Source organism: Cyclopterus lumpus, chromosome 3 (assembly GCF_009769545.1).
Source record: "Cyclopterus lumpus isolate fCycLum1 chromosome 3, fCycLum1.pri, whole genome shotgun sequence".
NCBI classification, from domain to species: Eukaryota; Metazoa; Chordata; class Actinopteri; order Perciformes; family Cyclopteridae; genus Cyclopterus; species Cyclopterus lumpus.
The window spans coordinates 30,397,297-30,415,869 of record NC_046968.1 but is presented as its reverse complement, the minus strand read 5'-3'; the positions used below and the strand labels follow the sequence as shown (position 1 = coordinate 30,415,869).

Here is an 18,573-nt window from a genome sequence, read left to right as displayed (position 1 = left end):
CGTCACCATAACACTACATCACCATAACACTACGTCACCATAACACTACATCACCATAACACTACATCACTATAACACTACATCACCATAACACTGCATCACCATAACACTACATCACCATAACACTACATCACCATAACACTACATCACCATAACACTACATCACCATGACACAACGTCACCATAACACTACATCACCATAACACTACATCACTACATCACCATAACACTACATCACTACATCACCATAACACTACATCACCATAACACTACATCACTACATCACCATAACACTACATCACTACATCACCATAACACTACATCACCATAACACTACATCACTACATCACCATAACACTACATCACCATAACACTACGTCACCATAACACTACATCACCATAACACTACATCACCATAACACTACATCACCATAACACTACGTCACCATAACACTACATCACTATAACACTACATCACTATAACACTACATCACCATAACACTACATAACTATAACACTACATCACCATAACACTACATCACCATAACACTACATCACCATAACAATACATCACCATAACACTACATCACTACATCACCATAACACTACATCATCATAACACTACATCACCATAACACTACATCACTATAACACTACATCACCATAACACTACATCACCATAACACTACATCACCATAACACTACGTCACCATAACACTACATCACCATGACACTACGTCACCATAACACTACATCACCATAACACTACATCACCATAACACTACATCACCATGACACTACGTCACCATAACACTACATCACCATAACACTACATCACCATAACACTACGTCACCATAACACTACATCACCATAACACTACATCACCATAACACTACATCACCATAACACTACATCACCATAACACTACATCACTACATCACCATAACACTACATCACTACATCACCATAACACTACATCACCATAACACTACATCACTATAACACTACATCACTACATCACTATAACACTACATCACCATAACACTACGTCACCATAACACTACATCACCATAACACTACATCACTATAACACTACATCAACATATAACCACATCACTATATAACCACACCATTATATAACCACACCATTATATAACCACACCACTATATAACCACACCACTATATAACCACTATATAACCACACCACCATATAACCACACCACTATATAACCACCATATAACCACATCACTATATAACCACACCATTATATAACCACACCATTATATAACCACACGACTATATAACCACACCACTATATAACCACTATATAACCACACCACTATATAACCACACCACTATATAACCACTATATAACCACACCACTATATAACCACCATATAACCACATCACTATATAACCACACCATTATATAACCACACCATTATATAACCACACCACTATATAACCACACCACTATATAACCACTATATAACCACACCACTATATAACCACACCACTATATAACCACATCACTATATAACCACAACACTATATAACCACTATATAACCACACCACTATATAACCACATCACTATATAACCACTATATAACCACACCACTATATAACCACACCATTATATAACCACATCACTATATAACCACACCACTATATAACCACACCACTATATAACCACACCACTATATAACCACATCACTATATAACCACACCACTATATAACCACTATATAACCACATCACTATATAACCACACCACTATATAACCACTATATAACCACACCACTATATAACCACATCACTATATAACCACTATATAACCACACCACTATATAACCACTATATAACCACATCACTATATAACCACACCACTATATAACCACTATATAACCACTATATAACCACACCACTATATAACCACACCACTATATAACCACACCACTATATAACCACATCACTATATAACCACACCACTATATAACCACTATATAACCACACCACTATATAACCACTATATAACCACACCACTATATAACCACTATACAACCACACCACTATATAACCACTATATAACCACACCACTATATAACCACTATATAACCACACCATTATATAACCACACCACTATATAACCACTATATAACCACACCACTATATAACCACACCACTATATAACCACACCACTATATAACCACATCACTATATAACCACACCACTATATAACCACATCACTATATAACCACTATATAACCACATCACTATATAACCACTATATAACCACACCACTATATAACCACACCATTATATAACCACACCATTATATAACCACATCATTATATAACCACACCACTATATAACCACTATATAACCACACCATTATATAACCACACCATTATATAACCACTATATAACCACATCACTATATAACCACACCACTATATAACCACACCATTATATAACCACACCATTATATAACCACACCATTATATAACCACATCATTATATAACCACACCACTATATAACCACATCACTATATAACCACTATATAACCACACCACTATATAACCACACCACTATATAACCACTATATAACCACATCACTATATAACCACACCACTATATAACCACACCACTATATAACCACACCACTATATAACCACATCACTATATAACCACACCATTATATAACCACACCACTATATAACCACACCACTATATAACCACTATATAACCACACCACTATATAACCACTATATAACCACACCACTATATAACCACACCACTATATAACCACTATATAACCACATCACTATATAACCACTATATAACCACACCACTATATAACCACATCACTATATAACCACACCATTATATAACCACACCACTATATAACCACACCACTATATAACCACTATATAACCACACCATTATATAACCACACCACTATATAACCACACCATTATATAACCACACCATTATATAACCACACCACTATATAACCACTATATAACCACACCACTATATAACCACTATATAACCACACCATTATATAACCACACCACTATATAACCACATCACTATATAACCACACCACTATATAACCACATCACTATATAACCACATCACTATATAACCACACCACTATATAACCACATCACTATATAACCACTATATAACCACACCACTATATAACCACACCACTATATAACCACTATATAACCACACCACTATATAACCACATCACTATATAACCACTATATAACCACACCACTATATAACCACATCACTATATAACCACACCACTATATAACCACATCACTATATAACCACTATATAACCACACCACTATATAACCACTATATAACCACACCACTATATAACCACATCACTATATAACCACTATATAACCACACCACTATATAACCACACCATTATATAACCACACCATTATATAACCACACCACTATATAACCACACCATTATATAACCACACCACTATATAACCACACCACTATATAACCACTATATAACCACACCACTATATAACCACACCATTATATAACCACTATATAACCACACCACTATATAACCACTATATAACCACATCACTTTATAACCACTATATAACCACACCACTATATAACCACTATATAACCACATCACTATATAACCACTATATAACCACACCATTATATAACCACACCACTATATAACCACTATATAACCACACCACTATATAACCACACCACTATATAACCACACCACTATATAACCACACCACTATATAACCACACCACTATATAACCACTATATAACCACACCATTATATAACCACTATATAACCACACCACTATATAACCACTATATAACCACACCATTATATAACCACTATATAACCACACCACTATATAACCACTATATAACCACTATATAACCACACCATTATATAACCACTATATAACCACACCACTATATAACCACTATATAACCACACCACTATATAACCACTATATAACCACACCACTATATAACCACTATATAACCACTATATAACCACACCACTATATAACCACATCACTATATAACCACACCACTATATAACCACTATATAACCACACCACTATATAACCACTATATAACCACACCACTATATAACCACACCACTATATAACCACACCACTATATAACCACTATATAACCACACCACTATATAACCACACCACTATATAACCACTATATAACCACATCACTATATAACCACTATATAACCACTATATAACCACACCATTATATAACCACTATATAACCACACCACTATATAACCACTATATAACCACTATATAACCACACCATTATATAACCACTATATAACCACACCACTATATAACCACTATATAACCACACCACTATATAACCACTATATAACCACACCACTATATAACCACTATATAACCACTATATAACCACACCACTATATAACCACTATATAACCACACCACTATATAACCACTATATAACCACACCACTATATAACCACACCACTATATAACCACATCACTATATAACCACACCACTATATAACCACTATATAACCACACCACTATATAACCACTATATAACCACACCACTATATAACCACACCACTATATAACCACACCACTATATAACCACACCACTATATAACCACTATATAACCACACCACTATATAACCACACCACTATATAACCACTATATAACCACACCACTACCCGTCCAGCGGTCCCGGGTCTGTTACCTGAGGTTTGGTCATCTCGATGGCGATGTTCTGGACCTCCAGGTGGAGCTTTGCTTTTGGACCTTTCAGCTCCAGCTCAGCCGTCGGGTTGATGCACATCGTAGCCGAAGCGAAGATCGGCTTGAAAACTACAAACAAACCAAGCGGCCAATCAGTGGGAAGCATGTGTTTATGTTGCTAAAAAACCTTGCTATAATAAATATATATTTATATATGAGAGAGAGAGAGAGATTATTAGCTGGGTTAATGTGTTAATGTAATAAATAATAACAAAGTGATGAACTCACTGTACTGATAGTGAAGGAGCTCCTGATCTTTACTGCTGATTCCACACTTCAACTGATCCTGGAGAGGAGGAGGAGGAGGAGGAGGAGGATGAGGAGGAGGAGGAGGATGATGATGATGATGATGAGCAGGAGGATGATGATGAGGAGGAGGAGGAGGAGGAGGATGAGGAGGAGGAGGAGGAGGATGATGATGATGATGATGAGCAGGAGGATGATGATGAGGAGGAGGAGGAGGAGGAGGAGGAGGATGATGATGACTCTGCTGACTGATGATGTGTTTTTAGTCTAAAACGAGACAAACTCATCAACTCACCACGATGTCTTCCCATGATCGTTTGTAAAAGATCGGACTGTTGACGTTCCAGTAGGCGCAGAGACAGTCCAGACGGCCGAGCTGACACAAACAAACAAACAAACAAACACATTAACAACAGTCACATGGTAGAATATGTCAACCAATCACATTACAGAACGTTGATGATGTTTGGACATAACACTGATTCATTGTTCAGATTCAGTGTTAACAGCTATTTGAACTATGACCTTTAATTGGAATGAAAACATCATTAAGAGCGAGCAGAGCATCCGTCACCTTGTAGATGATCTTTGCTGCTTCGTTCAGGATGCACGACTTCCAGTTCTCATCGGTCGTCTGAAAATGAAGCAGCGGGTCAATCACACGTTTAATATTAACACCTTTAATATTGATGAAATACAATAGAGGAGCCCCAGAAGGGGGGCGGTCTACCTGCAGGCTGAGCTCTGACAGAGTGACCCCCATGGACAGGGGGCGCTGAGGGTCTGACAGCTGAAACAATGACACCTGTCCGTCAGAACCATGACATCACGCTGAAATGTGATCCACTGTACACCTGAATGTAGAACCTCAACCCAGACCAGAACCAGAACTCACGTCGTCCTCGTAGCGCAGGTGGATACTGCTGATCTTCACCTGCAGGTTTTTGATCACCTGAGTCGCCAGTTTCTCCACAAACGAGTCCTTCTTGTCCTCCTGAGGCTTTTCTGAAAGCAACACAAGACAATGAAGAGAGACCAGTCCTCAGACCTGAGACCAGGACCTACGTCAGCTGATCGGACCTGGACCTGAACAGACCCCTGAGACTAGGACGTCCGTCAGCTGATCGGACCTGGACCTGAACAGACCCCTGAGACTAGGACGTCCGTCAGCTGATCGGACCTGGGCCTGAACAGACCCCTGAGACCAGGACGTCCGTCAGCTGATCGGACCTGGGCCTGAACAGACCCCTGAGACCAGGACGTCCGTCAGCTGATCGGACCTGGGCCTGAACAGACCCCTGAGACCAGGACGTCCGTCAGCTGATCGGACCAGGACCTGAACAGACCCCTGAGACCAAGACGTCCGTCAGCTGATCTGACCTGGACCTGAACAGACCCCTGAGACCAGGACGTCCGTCAGCTGATCGGACCTGGGCCTGAACAGACCCCTGAGACCAGGACGTCCGTCAGCTGATCGGACCTGGACCTGAACAGACCCCTGAGACCAGGACGTCCATCAGCTGATCGGACCTGGACCTGAACAGACCCCTGAGACCAGGACGTCCGTCAGCTGATCGGACCTGGGCCTGAACAGACCCCTGAGACTAGGACGTCCGTCAGCTGATCGGACCTGGGCCTGAACAGACCCCTGAGACCAGGACGTCCGTCAGCTGATCGGACCTGGACCTGAACAGACCCCTGAGACCAGGACGTCCGTCAGCTGATCGGACCTGGGCCTGAACAGACCCCTGAGACCTGAACCAGGTGAAACGGTAGAAGACGCTCACCTGCTTTGCTCTCGGGCCGTTTCAGCTTCTTTAAGCCTTTCCGAGGCTTCTTTTGCTTTTTACTTCCTGTTGTGACGTTGGCGGCGTTAAAGAGAGAGACAGCTGTTAGTGACAGAAAAGCCCGAAGAACACAGACAGGAAGCAGGAAGCAGACACACACATTATATTCATGTTTAGGGGAGGAGAAAGCAGCCAATCACAGAGCAGAGCTAAGGCCAGTTAGCTAGCTAACGTTAGCTAAAGGACCAGTACGTCTCTTCATTCACGTTAATCTGTTTACTAAAGAAGATAATAAAGTTACACTCAAGCTACACATCCACGTGTGTGTGAGTGTGTTACAGTGTGTGTATAGTGTGTATTACATGTGGTACAGTGTGTGTTACATGTGTTACAGTGTGTGTATAGTGTGTATTACATGTGGTACAGTGTGTGTTACATGTGTTACAGTGTGTGTATAGTGTGTATTACATTTGGTAGTGTGTTACATGTGGTACAGTGTGTGTATAGTGTGTGTACAGTGTGTGTTACAATGTGTGTATCGTGTTTTACAGTGTGTGTTACAGTGTGTGATATATATGTGTTACAGTGTGTGTATAGTGTGTAAACAGTGTGTGTTACAGTGTGTGTACAGTGTGTTAGAGTGTGTGTGTACAGTGTGTGTACAGTGTGTGTTAGTGTGTGTTACAGTGTGTGTGTTACAGTGTGTGTGTTACAGTGTGTGTGTGTGTGTGTGTTACAGTGTGGGTGTTACAGTGTGTTACAGTGTGTGTGTGTGTGTGTTACAGTGTGTGTTACAGTGTGGGTGTTACAGTGTGTGTGTTACAGTGTGGGTGTTACAGTGTGTTACAGTGTGTGTGTGTGTTACAGTGTGTGTGTGTTACAATGTGTGTTACAGTGTGTGTTACAGTGTGTGTGTTACAGTGTGTGTTACAGTGTGTACAGTGTGTTACAGTGTGTGTGTGTGTGTGTTACAGTGTGGGTGTTACAGTGTGTGTGTGTGTGTGTGTTACAGTGTGTGTTACAGTGTGTGTGTTACAGTGTGGGTGTTACAGTGTGTTACAGTGTGTGTGTGTGTGTGTTACAGTGTGTGTGTTACAGTGTGGGTGTTACAGTGTGGGTGTTACAGTGTGTTACAGTGTGTGTTACAGTGTGTGTGTGTGTGTTACAATGTGTGTTACAGTGTGTGTTACAGTGTGTGTGTTACAGTGTGTGTGTGTGTGTTACAGTGTGGGTGTTACAGTGTGTTACAGTGTGTGTGTGTGTGTGTGTTACAATGTGTGTTACAGTGTGTGTGTTACAGTGTGTGTGTGTGTGTGTGTTACAATGTGTGTTACAGTGTGTGTTACAGTGTGTGTGTTACAATGTGTGTTACAGTGTGTGTGTTACAGTGTGTGTGTTACAGTGTGTGTTACAGTGGGTGTTACAGTGTGGGTGTTACAGTGTGTTACAGTGTGTGTGTGTGTGTTACAATGTGTGTTACAGTGTGTGTGTTACAGTGTGTGTTACAGTGTGGGTGTTACCGTGTGTTACAATGTGTGTTACAGTGTGTGTGTGTGTTACAGTGTGTGTTACAGTGTGTGTTAGTGTGTGTGTTACAATGTGTGTTACATTGTGTGTGTTACAGTGTGTGTTACAGTGTGTGTGTTACAGTGTGTGTGTTACAGTGTGTGTTACAGTGTGGGTGTTACATTGTGTGTGTTACAGTGGGTGTGTTACAGTGGGTGTTACAGTGTGGGTGTTACAGTGTGTTACAGTGTGTGTGTGTTACAATGTGTGTTACAGTGTGTGTGTTACAGTGTGTGTGTTACAGTGTGTGTGTTACAGTGTGTGTGTTACAGTGTGTTACAGTGGGTGTTACAGTGTGTGTGTTACAGTGTGGGTGTTACAGTGTGTTACAGTGTGTACAGTGTGTGTTACCATTGTGAGGCTCCTTGTAAACAACACTCTCCAGGCTTAACAGCAGATCTCCAGTTTGAGACGCTGACAGCAAACGCAGCATGAACAGTACAGACATGTTAATCCATCCATCAATCATCCATCACCCATCCATCCATCATTCATCCATCACCCATCCATCCATCATTCATCCATCACCCATCCATCCATCACCCATCCATCATCCATCCATCCATCACCCATGCATTCATCATCAATCAATCACCCATCCATCCATCACCCATGCATCCATCATTCATCCATCATTCATCATCCATCCATCACCCATGCATCCATCATTCATCATCCATCCATCACCCATGCATCCATCATTCATCATCCATCCATCACCCATGCATCCATCATCCATCAATCACCCATCCATCCATCATCCATCCATCCATCACCCATCATCCATCCATCATTCATCCATCACCCATCCATCCATCACTCACCCATCTATCCATCCATCACCCATCCATCCATCACCCATCCATCATCCATCCATCACCCATGCATTCATCATCCATCAATCACTCATCCATCCATCACCCATCCATCATCCATCCAGCACCCATGCATCCATCAATCCATCACCCATGCATCCATCAATCCATCACCCATCATTCATCCATCACCCATCCATCCATCAATCCATCACCCATCCATCACCCATCCATCATTCATCATCCATCAATCACCCATCCATCCATCATCCATCCATCACCCATCCATCATTCATCATCCATCCATCAATCACCCATCCATCCATCACCCATCCATCCATCAATCCATCACCCATCCATCATTCATCATCCATCAATCACCCATCCATCACACATCCATCCATCCATCCATCACCCATGCATCCATCAATCCATCACCCATCCATCATTCATCATCCATCCATCACCCATCCATCATTCATCATCCATCCATCAATCACCCATCCATCCATCACCCATCCATCCATCCATCAATCCATCACCCATCCATCATTCATCATCCATCAATCACCCATCCATCCATCACCCATCCATCCATCAATCCATCACCCATCCATCATTCATCATCCATCAATCACCCATCCATCCATCACACATCCATCCATCCATCCATCACCCATGCATCCATCAATCCATCACCCATGCATCCATCATTCATCCATCAATCATCCATCACCCATCCATCCATCAATCCATCACCCATCCATCCATCACTCATCCATCCATCACCCATCCATCCATCCATCACCCATCCATCACCCATCCATCATTCATCCATCATTCATCCATCACCCATCCATCCATCAGCCATCCATCATCTATCATTCATCCATCACCCATCCATCCATCACCCATCCATCACCCATCAGCCATTCATCATCTATCATTCATCCATCACCCATCCATCCATCACCCATCCATCCATCCATCCATCCATCCATCACCCATCCATCCATCACCCATCCATCACCCATCCATCCATCAGCCATCCATCAATCATCCATCTCCTTAGTGCATCATGAACAGAACTGGTCCCAACATTACATATCTATTACTAAGTTAAATATCTATTAGTAAGTCAAAACTTCTCAACTTCAACATCGTTAATCATATATAGTTATAGATAAATAAGTTATAGATATACAAGTTATACATATACAAGTTATAGATAAATAAGTTATAGATATATAAGTTATAGATAAATAAGTTATAGATATACAAGTTATAGATAAATAAGTTATAGATATATAAGTTATAGATATATCAGTTATAGATATACAAGTTATAGATAAATAAGTTATACATCTAACTTATTTATCTATAAGTTATAGATATATAAGTTATAGATATATAAGTTATATATATCTATAACTTATTTATCTATAACTTATATACAAGTTATAGATATACAAGTTATAGATATATCAGTTATAGATATACAAGTTATAGATAAATAAGTTATAGATACATAAGTTATAGATATATAAGTTATAAATATATCAGTTATAGATATACAAGTTATAGATATACAAGTTATAGATATACAAGTTATAGATATATAAGTTATAGATACATAAGTTATATATACATAAGTTATAGATATATAAGTTATAGATAAATAAGTTATAGATACATAAGTTATAGATATATAAGTTATAGATATATAAGTTATATATATCTATAACTTATTTATCTATAACTTATATACAAGTTATAGATACATAAGTTATAGATATATAAGTTATAAATATATAAGTTATAAATATATCAGTTATAGATATACAAGTTATAGATACATAAGTTATAGATATATAAGTTATAGATATATAAGTTATACATCTTTAACTTATAGATCTATAAGTTAAAGATATACAAGTTATAGATATATAAGTTACAGATATACATTTAAATGCACGACAAGAAGCTTTATGAGTAGCAGAGAACAGAAGAGGCAGAAGAACACAGCCAGGTGAGCCCTCAGGCAGAGGTCAGAGGTCAAAGGTCAGCCTCTCACCTCTGCATGCAGCCAGCTGCAGCGCCTCCTCGATGCGTTGCAGTTCCCTCTGCTTCGCCTCCTGCTGGTCGCGCTCCTCCTTCGCTGCGTCATATTTTAGTGCTACGAAAGAAATATGCAAACAAAAGAGTTAAAACAGATTTCATATTCCAGCTGACGCTGCGTTCAGGCACCACCTGCTGAATGGGACGAACGGGAACCGGCTCTACTGAGGTTCAAAGCCCTGTGTAGTGAGTTCTGAGGCTAAACCCGAATAAAGGAGCATCCAGGTGGAGCTCTGGTGAAGGTCAAAGGGACTGGACCTCTGGTTGCACAGTAAAGACAACACACTTCCTTCTTCTGGACAGGTGGAGCTCTGGTGAAGGTCAAAGGGACTGGACCTCTGGATGCACAGTAAAGACAACACACTTCCTTCTTCTGGACAGGTGGAGCTCTGGTGAAGGTCAAAGGGACTGGACCTCTGGATGCACAGTAAAGACAACACACTTCCTTCTTCTGGACAGGTGGAGCTCTGGTGAAGGTCAAAGGGACTGGACCTCTGGTTGCACAGTAAAGACAACACACTTCCTTCTTCTGGACAGGTGGAGCTCTGGTGAAGGTCAAAGGGACTGGACCTCTGGATGCACAGTAAAGACAACACACTTCCTTCTTCTGGACAGGTGGAGCTCTGGTGAAGGTCAAAGGGACTGGACCTCTGGATGCACAGTAAAGACAACACACTTCCTTCTTTCTTCTTGTGGAGCTCATGGACCATAAAACCAATGCCGCTTCTTTACGGATGGTTTTACTGCAGGTTGATGCCAACAGGACGTCAGCTGGGGGACCAGACGGAGTCTCTTTAGCCTGGATGACCCAGTCCCCAAACAGTTTTACTGGAGTCCAGACTCGAGTCCAATCAGGTCCACAACCTCCACTTGGTGTTGCTATCCTGAGGAACATGTCTGGTATCATCTGACGTCACATTCTGTCTGCAGCTCAAGGGAAACAAACCTTCTAGAAGATGATCCTCTGCCTGAACCTTTGAGCATTAATCCATTCATGTTCCGGGCTGCTCCGGACCGCGACACACTGAGTTTTAAACTTTCACTGTTGATGTTATTAAACCTCCACCCGACTACTGACAGAGATAGAGTTAGTGATTCTGAATCAAGATGTTGACACAAGCTGGTCCTGATGAGAAGATCCTCCCAGAATCAGACGTCCCCGATTAGAAAGCAGCTCCATCTACGTGGACAATGTCAGGTTCTGATATTAGATGTCTAACAACACATGGAAGCTCCTTCACAATAAAAGCTCTCCCACTACAAAGACTGCTTTTATTGTGAAGGAGAACTGCAAATCTTTCCATCAGATCACAATGGAGAATATTTTATTGTTATGATTATTATCATCGTTACTGTTGCGTGGACGTCGTGCAACCCCGACACGCAGAGACCGGATCGGACCTGAACCACCACCTGTGAACCTCTCATCTTATCGTTATAGGGACACGTTTTCAGCTGAGATCCAGCTGGAACACACATCATGAATAATACCATGAAACAACACTGGTGAACAGGCTCCGCCTCCAGACCAGACCAGCCAATCCGCTGGGTACTTTGATAATGGTGAGAATCTGTGTGTTAGCAGTGCAGTGTAGTGTTAGGTTGTAGTGGATTTTATATATATTTGCACATGTAGATAAAAGAAGTTTATGTTTTAAATTAATACATAAAGAAAGATATGATAATTAATTTGGGATATTATGAGGAATATTCTGGAGGAATGTATTTTGAAACATAAGAGAGGATCACTGTTTTATTATTCTGTTTTAATGACAAATGTAATGATTAACTGTGTGATGCATGAGAATGAATGAATGTTTTATTGTTTAGACAATAGTTAAAATGGATGCCGATTGAAACCTAATGTGTTGCTTTTATTCTGAAGGCAGGATAATAGGGGGAACTTCCTGTCCTTGACCGGAAGAGTGAGCTTTGACCCCGCTAGTTTTATCAATTGGCTTAGCGAACAGAACGACGGCATCCTTTGAACTGACCAATGGAACTAACCTTTAGGTGTGAATTCATTTGCATGACCATACTAACGACCGAGCATTTGTTCTGGGGACATGGTTCTACTGGTCTGGAGACAAGGTTCTACTGGTCTGGAGACATGGTTCTACTGGTCTGGAGACAAGGTTCTACTGGTCTGGAGACATGGTTCTACTGGTCTGGAGACAAGGTTCTACTGGTCTGGAGACATGGTTCTACTGGTCTGGAGACATGGTTCTTGGTTCTACTGGTCTGGAGACTTGGTTCTACTGGTCTGGAGACATGGTTCTACTGGACTGGAGACATGGTTCTACTGGTCTGGAGACATGGTTCTACTGGTCTGGGGACATGGTTCTACTGGTCTGGAGACATGGTTCTTGGTTCTACTGGTCTGGAGACATGGTTCTACTGGTCTGGGGACATGGTTCTACTGGTCTGGAGACATGGTTCTTGGTTCTACTGGTCTGGAGACATGGTTCTACTGGTCTGGAGACATGGTTCTACTGGTCTGGAGACATGGTTCTACTGGTCTGGGGACATGGTTCTACTGGTCTGGAGACATGGTTCTACTGGTCTGGAGACATGGTTCTTGGTTCTACTGGTCTGGAGACATGGTTCTACTGGTCTGGAGACATGGTTCTACTGGTCTGGAGACATGGTTCTACTGGTCTGGGGACATGGTTCTACTGGTCTGGAGACATGGTTCTACTGGTCTGGAGACATGGTTCTTGGTTCTACTGGTCTGGAGACATGGTTCTACTGGTCTGGAGACTCGAGACAGCCCCGGTCTGTGGCTCCCTGGGAGCTGCAGTCCGTCTGTGGAGAGTTCCTCCTTTCTGGCCCCACGATCGTGAACGCTACATGAGTATTATCTTTGCCATTAAATATTGTTAAACTTTAACTCGAATCCTGAATTTCCTGCGGCCACGGGACCCGGAGCTTTGAACGCGAATCTTACAGTAGTTCTATGAGTAGCGACCGCGGTCCTGAGAAGGTCTGAACCGTCACTTACTGGCTCCGGGAACCACCAGCAGGTACAGACCGTCCAACGTGGCGACCACGGCGTCGCTATAGAGATTCTTCCAGGGAATCTTCAACGTCAGCTTCCCTAGAAAGAGAGGAGGCAAACAGGAAGTCCCATTGGTTACTTTATCAATGTCCTCAAAGAAGCCCCGGTCTGGTCTTGACTAGGTCTCACCCTGCCCTGGTCTGGTCTTGACTAGGTCTCACCCTGCCCTGGTCTGGTCTTGACTAGGTCTCACCCTGGTCTGGTCTGGTCTTGACTAGGTCTCACCCTGCCCTGGTCTGGTCTTGACTAGGTCTCACCCTGGTCTGGTCTGGTCTTGACTAGGTCTCACCCTGGTCTGGTCTGGTCTTGACTAGGTCTCACCCTGCCCTGGTCTGGTCTTGACTAGGTCTCACCCTGGTCTGGTCTGGTCTTGACTAGGTCTCACCCTGCCCTGGTCTGGTCTTGACTAGGTCTCACCCTGGTCTGGTCTGGTCTTGACTAGGTCTCACCCTGCCCTGGTCTGGTCTTGACTAGGTCTCACCCTGCCCTGGTCTGGTCTTGACTAGGTCTCACCCTGGTCTGGTCTGGTCTTGACTAGGTCTCACCCTGCCCTGGTCTGGTCTTGACTAGGTCTCACCCTGCCCTGGTCTGGTCTTGACTAGGTCTCACCCTGCCCTGGTCTGGTCTTGACTAGGTCTCACCCTGGTCTGGTCTGGTCTTGACTAGGTCTCACCCTGGTCTGGTCTGGTCTTGACTAGGTCTCACCCTGCCCTGGTCTGGTCTTGACTAGGTCTCACCCTGGTCTGGTCTGGTCTTGACTAGGTCTCACCCTGGTCTGGTCTGGTCTTGACTAGGTCTCACCCTGGTCTGGTCTGGTCTTGACTAGGTCTCACCCTGGTCTGGTCTTGACTAGGTCTCACCCTGGTCTGGTCTGGTCTTGACTAGGTCTCACCCTGCCCTGGTCTGGTCTTGACTAGGTCTCACCCTGCCCTGGTCTGGTCTTGACTAGGTCTCACCCTGCCCTGGTCTGGTCTTAAATAGGTCTCACCCTGCCCTGGTCTGGTCTTGACTAGGTCTCACCCTGCCCTGGTCTGGTCTTGACTAGGTCTCACCCTGCCCTGGTCTGGTCTTGACTAGGTCTCACCCTGCCCTGGTCTGGTCTTGACTAGGTCTCACCCTGGTCTGGTCTGGTCTTGACTAGGTCTCACCCTGCCCTGGTCTGGTCTTGACTAGGTCTCACCCTGCCCTGGTCTGGTCTTGACTAGGTCTCACCCTGGTCTGGTCTGGTCTTGACTAGGTCTCACCCTGCCCCGGTCTATCCTCAGCCACAGCGGCCTCTAGGGGGCGACAGAAGTACTGCACAATGGTTAGAATTTAATAAAAAAAATATGTGTGGGCTATTATACAACAAACATAACATTTTAATGTGTATACATTGTTATCATTATTTTATAAATGATATCCCAATAATATATATTACATTAACTTATTATATTATAAATTATATCACATTATTAGTTTCAGAACTCACCGATCTGTCCGGCCTTCACTTTGAATGGAACATCAAACTCACTCTGGAACACACACATTATTATTATTATTGATACAACAATGAGTCATTTCATCAATAGAATTATTGACCAAATAACCAATTAATCAACTGTGTTGATGTTTTTAAATGTTTTTAAACCTCCTCTTCAAAACAAAACAGAGACATGGTGACATCATAGGGAGAGAGGACCTATCAGAGACACTCTACATGATGACATCACAGGAGGGAGGACCTATCAAGAGACACTCTACATGGTGACATCATAGGGAGAGAGGACCTATCAGAGACACTCTACATGATGACATCACAGGAGGGAGGACCTATCAGAGACACTCTACATGGTGACATCATAGGGAGAGAGGACCTATCAGAGACATGGTGACATCATAGGGAGAGAGGACCTATCAGAGACACTCTACATGGTGACATCACAGGAGGGAGGACCTATCAGAGACACTCTACATGATGACATCACAGGAGGGAGGACCTATCAGAGACACTCTACATGGTGACATCACAGGAGGGAGGACCTATCAGAGACACTCTACATGGTGACATCATAGGGAGAGAGGACCTATCAGAGACACTCTACATGATGACATCACAGGAAGAGAGGACCTATCAGAGACACTCTACATGATGACATCACAGGAGGGAGGACCTATCAGAGACACTCTACATGATGACATCACAGGAGGGAGGACCTATCAGAGACATGGTGACATCATAGGGAGAGAGGACCTATCAGAGACACTCTACATGATGACATCACAGGAGGGAGGACCTATCAGAGACACTTTACATGGTGACATCATAGGGAGTCAGGACCTATCAGAGACACTCTACATGGTGACATCACAGGAGGGAGGACCTATCAGAGACACTCTACATGGTGACATCATAGGGAGAGAGGACCTATCAGAGACACTCTACATGATGACATCACAGGAGGGAGGACCTATCAGAGACACTCTACATGGTGACATCACAGGAGGGAGGACCTATCAGAGACATGGTGACATCATAGGGAGAGAGGACCTATCAGAGACACTCTACATGGTGACATCACAGGAGGGAGGACCTATCAGAGACACTCTACATGGTGACATCATAGGGAGAGAGGACCTATCAGAGACACTCTACATGGTGACATCACAGGAGGGAGGACCTATCAGAGACACTCTACATGGTGACATCACAGGAGGGAGGACCTATCAGAGACATGGTGACATCATAGGGAGAGAGGACCTATCAGAGACACTCTACATGGTGACATCACAGGAGGGAGGACCTATCAGAGACATGGTGACATCATAGGGAGAGAGGACCTATCAGAGACACTCTACATGGTGACATCACAGGAGGGAGGACCTATCAGAGACATGGTGACATCATAGGGAGAGAGGACCTATCAGAGACACTCTACATGGTGACATCACAGGAGGGAGGACCTATAAGAGACATTCTACATGGTGACATCACAGGGAGAGAGGACCTATCAGAGACACTCTACATGATGACATCACAGGAGGGAGGATCTATCAGAGACATGGTGACATCATAGGGAGAGAGGACCTATCAGAGACGCTTTACATGGTGACATCATAGGGAGAGAGGACCTATCAGAGACGCTCTACATGGTGACATCATAGGGAGAGAGGACCTATCAGAGACACTCTACATGGTTACATCACAGGAGGGAGGACCTATCAGAGACATGGTGACATCACAGGGAGAGAGGACCTATCAGAGACATGGTGACATCATAGGGAGAGAGGACCTATCAGAGACATGGTGACATCATAGGGAGAGAGGACCTATCAGAGACACTCTACATGGTGACATCACAGGAGGGAGGACCTATCAGAGACATGGTGACATCATAGGGAGAGAGGACCTATCAGAGACGCTCTACATGGTGACATCACAGGGAGAGAGGACCTATCAGAGACACTCTACATGATGACATCACAGGTGAGAGGACCAATCAGAGACATGGTGATATCACAGGGAGGGGGCGGGGCTTCAGACCTACCAAGGCATTCTCTTTCACTTTCAGGTTTTCCAGAACAACATTTCCTGCAGACAGAGAAACAGTCAATGTTTTATTGTCAGCTGACCCATAATAACTGATACATAAAACACACACACACACTAATGTTTGATAAAACTTAAACCATAATTATACAAACAGTTCATTAATAATAATAATAATAATAATAATAGTAGTAGCGTGACCCAAGCTCTCATTTGTCAGTGGGCGGAGCTTCTGTAGCAGCTTCTCTGTTATCGGTTACCATGGTGATGTACCAGGTCAGAGAACCTAAAGTCAACCCTGAAGTGACCTCGCTGACCCTGAACCCTGCGTCCTGGTACAGACCCTGTCGTCTGATTGGTGGAGCCTGGAGGTTCTCCAGGTGTGTTGAAACAAGGACTTTATAATAAAGTCATGTAAAAGTCTATTTATAGACAAGTGTTGTTATAGAGACATATTCATATTAAACATCAGTGAAAACACCGATCAATAACACCCGGCTGTGAAGGTGCGTTCAAGGACAATGAAGGTCTTTTAGCATTACATTACATTTCATGTCATTTAGCTGACGCTTTTATCCAAAGCGACTTACAATAAGTGCAT

The 18,573-nt window shown here is 42.8% G+C and overlaps 1 protein-coding gene across 3 annotated transcripts in view; it reads right to left on the bottom strand.

Annotated features, from left to right (window-relative positions):
• The window catches only part of vps13c (vacuolar protein sorting 13 homolog C), a 104,666-nt gene that overhangs the window by 81,647 nt on the left and 4,446 nt on the right, over positions 1–18,573 (bottom strand). For 2 of the 3 annotated variants that reach the window (XM_034560899.1, XM_034560881.1), the window contains exons 2-11: positions 17,971–18,014; positions 15,915–15,957; positions 14,387–14,482; positions 11,342–11,443; positions 5,995–6,104; positions 5,830–5,889; positions 5,674–5,733; positions 5,395–5,475; positions 5,082–5,139; positions 4,795–4,922 (exon numbers count right to left, since the gene is read on the bottom strand). In XM_034560899.1, the coding sequence (XP_034416790.1) occupies positions 4,795–4,922; positions 5,082–5,139; positions 5,395–5,475; positions 5,674–5,733; positions 5,830–5,889; positions 5,995–6,104; positions 11,342–11,443; positions 14,387–14,482; positions 15,915–15,957; positions 17,971–18,014 (782 nt within the window). Of the gene's footprint in view, positions 1–4,794; positions 4,923–5,081; positions 5,140–5,394; positions 5,476–5,673; positions 5,734–5,829; positions 5,890–5,994; positions 6,105–11,341; positions 11,444–14,386; positions 14,483–15,914; positions 15,958–17,970; positions 18,015–18,573 lie in introns of those variants that run through there. The other variant, XM_034560890.1, reaches the window with a different exon arrangement.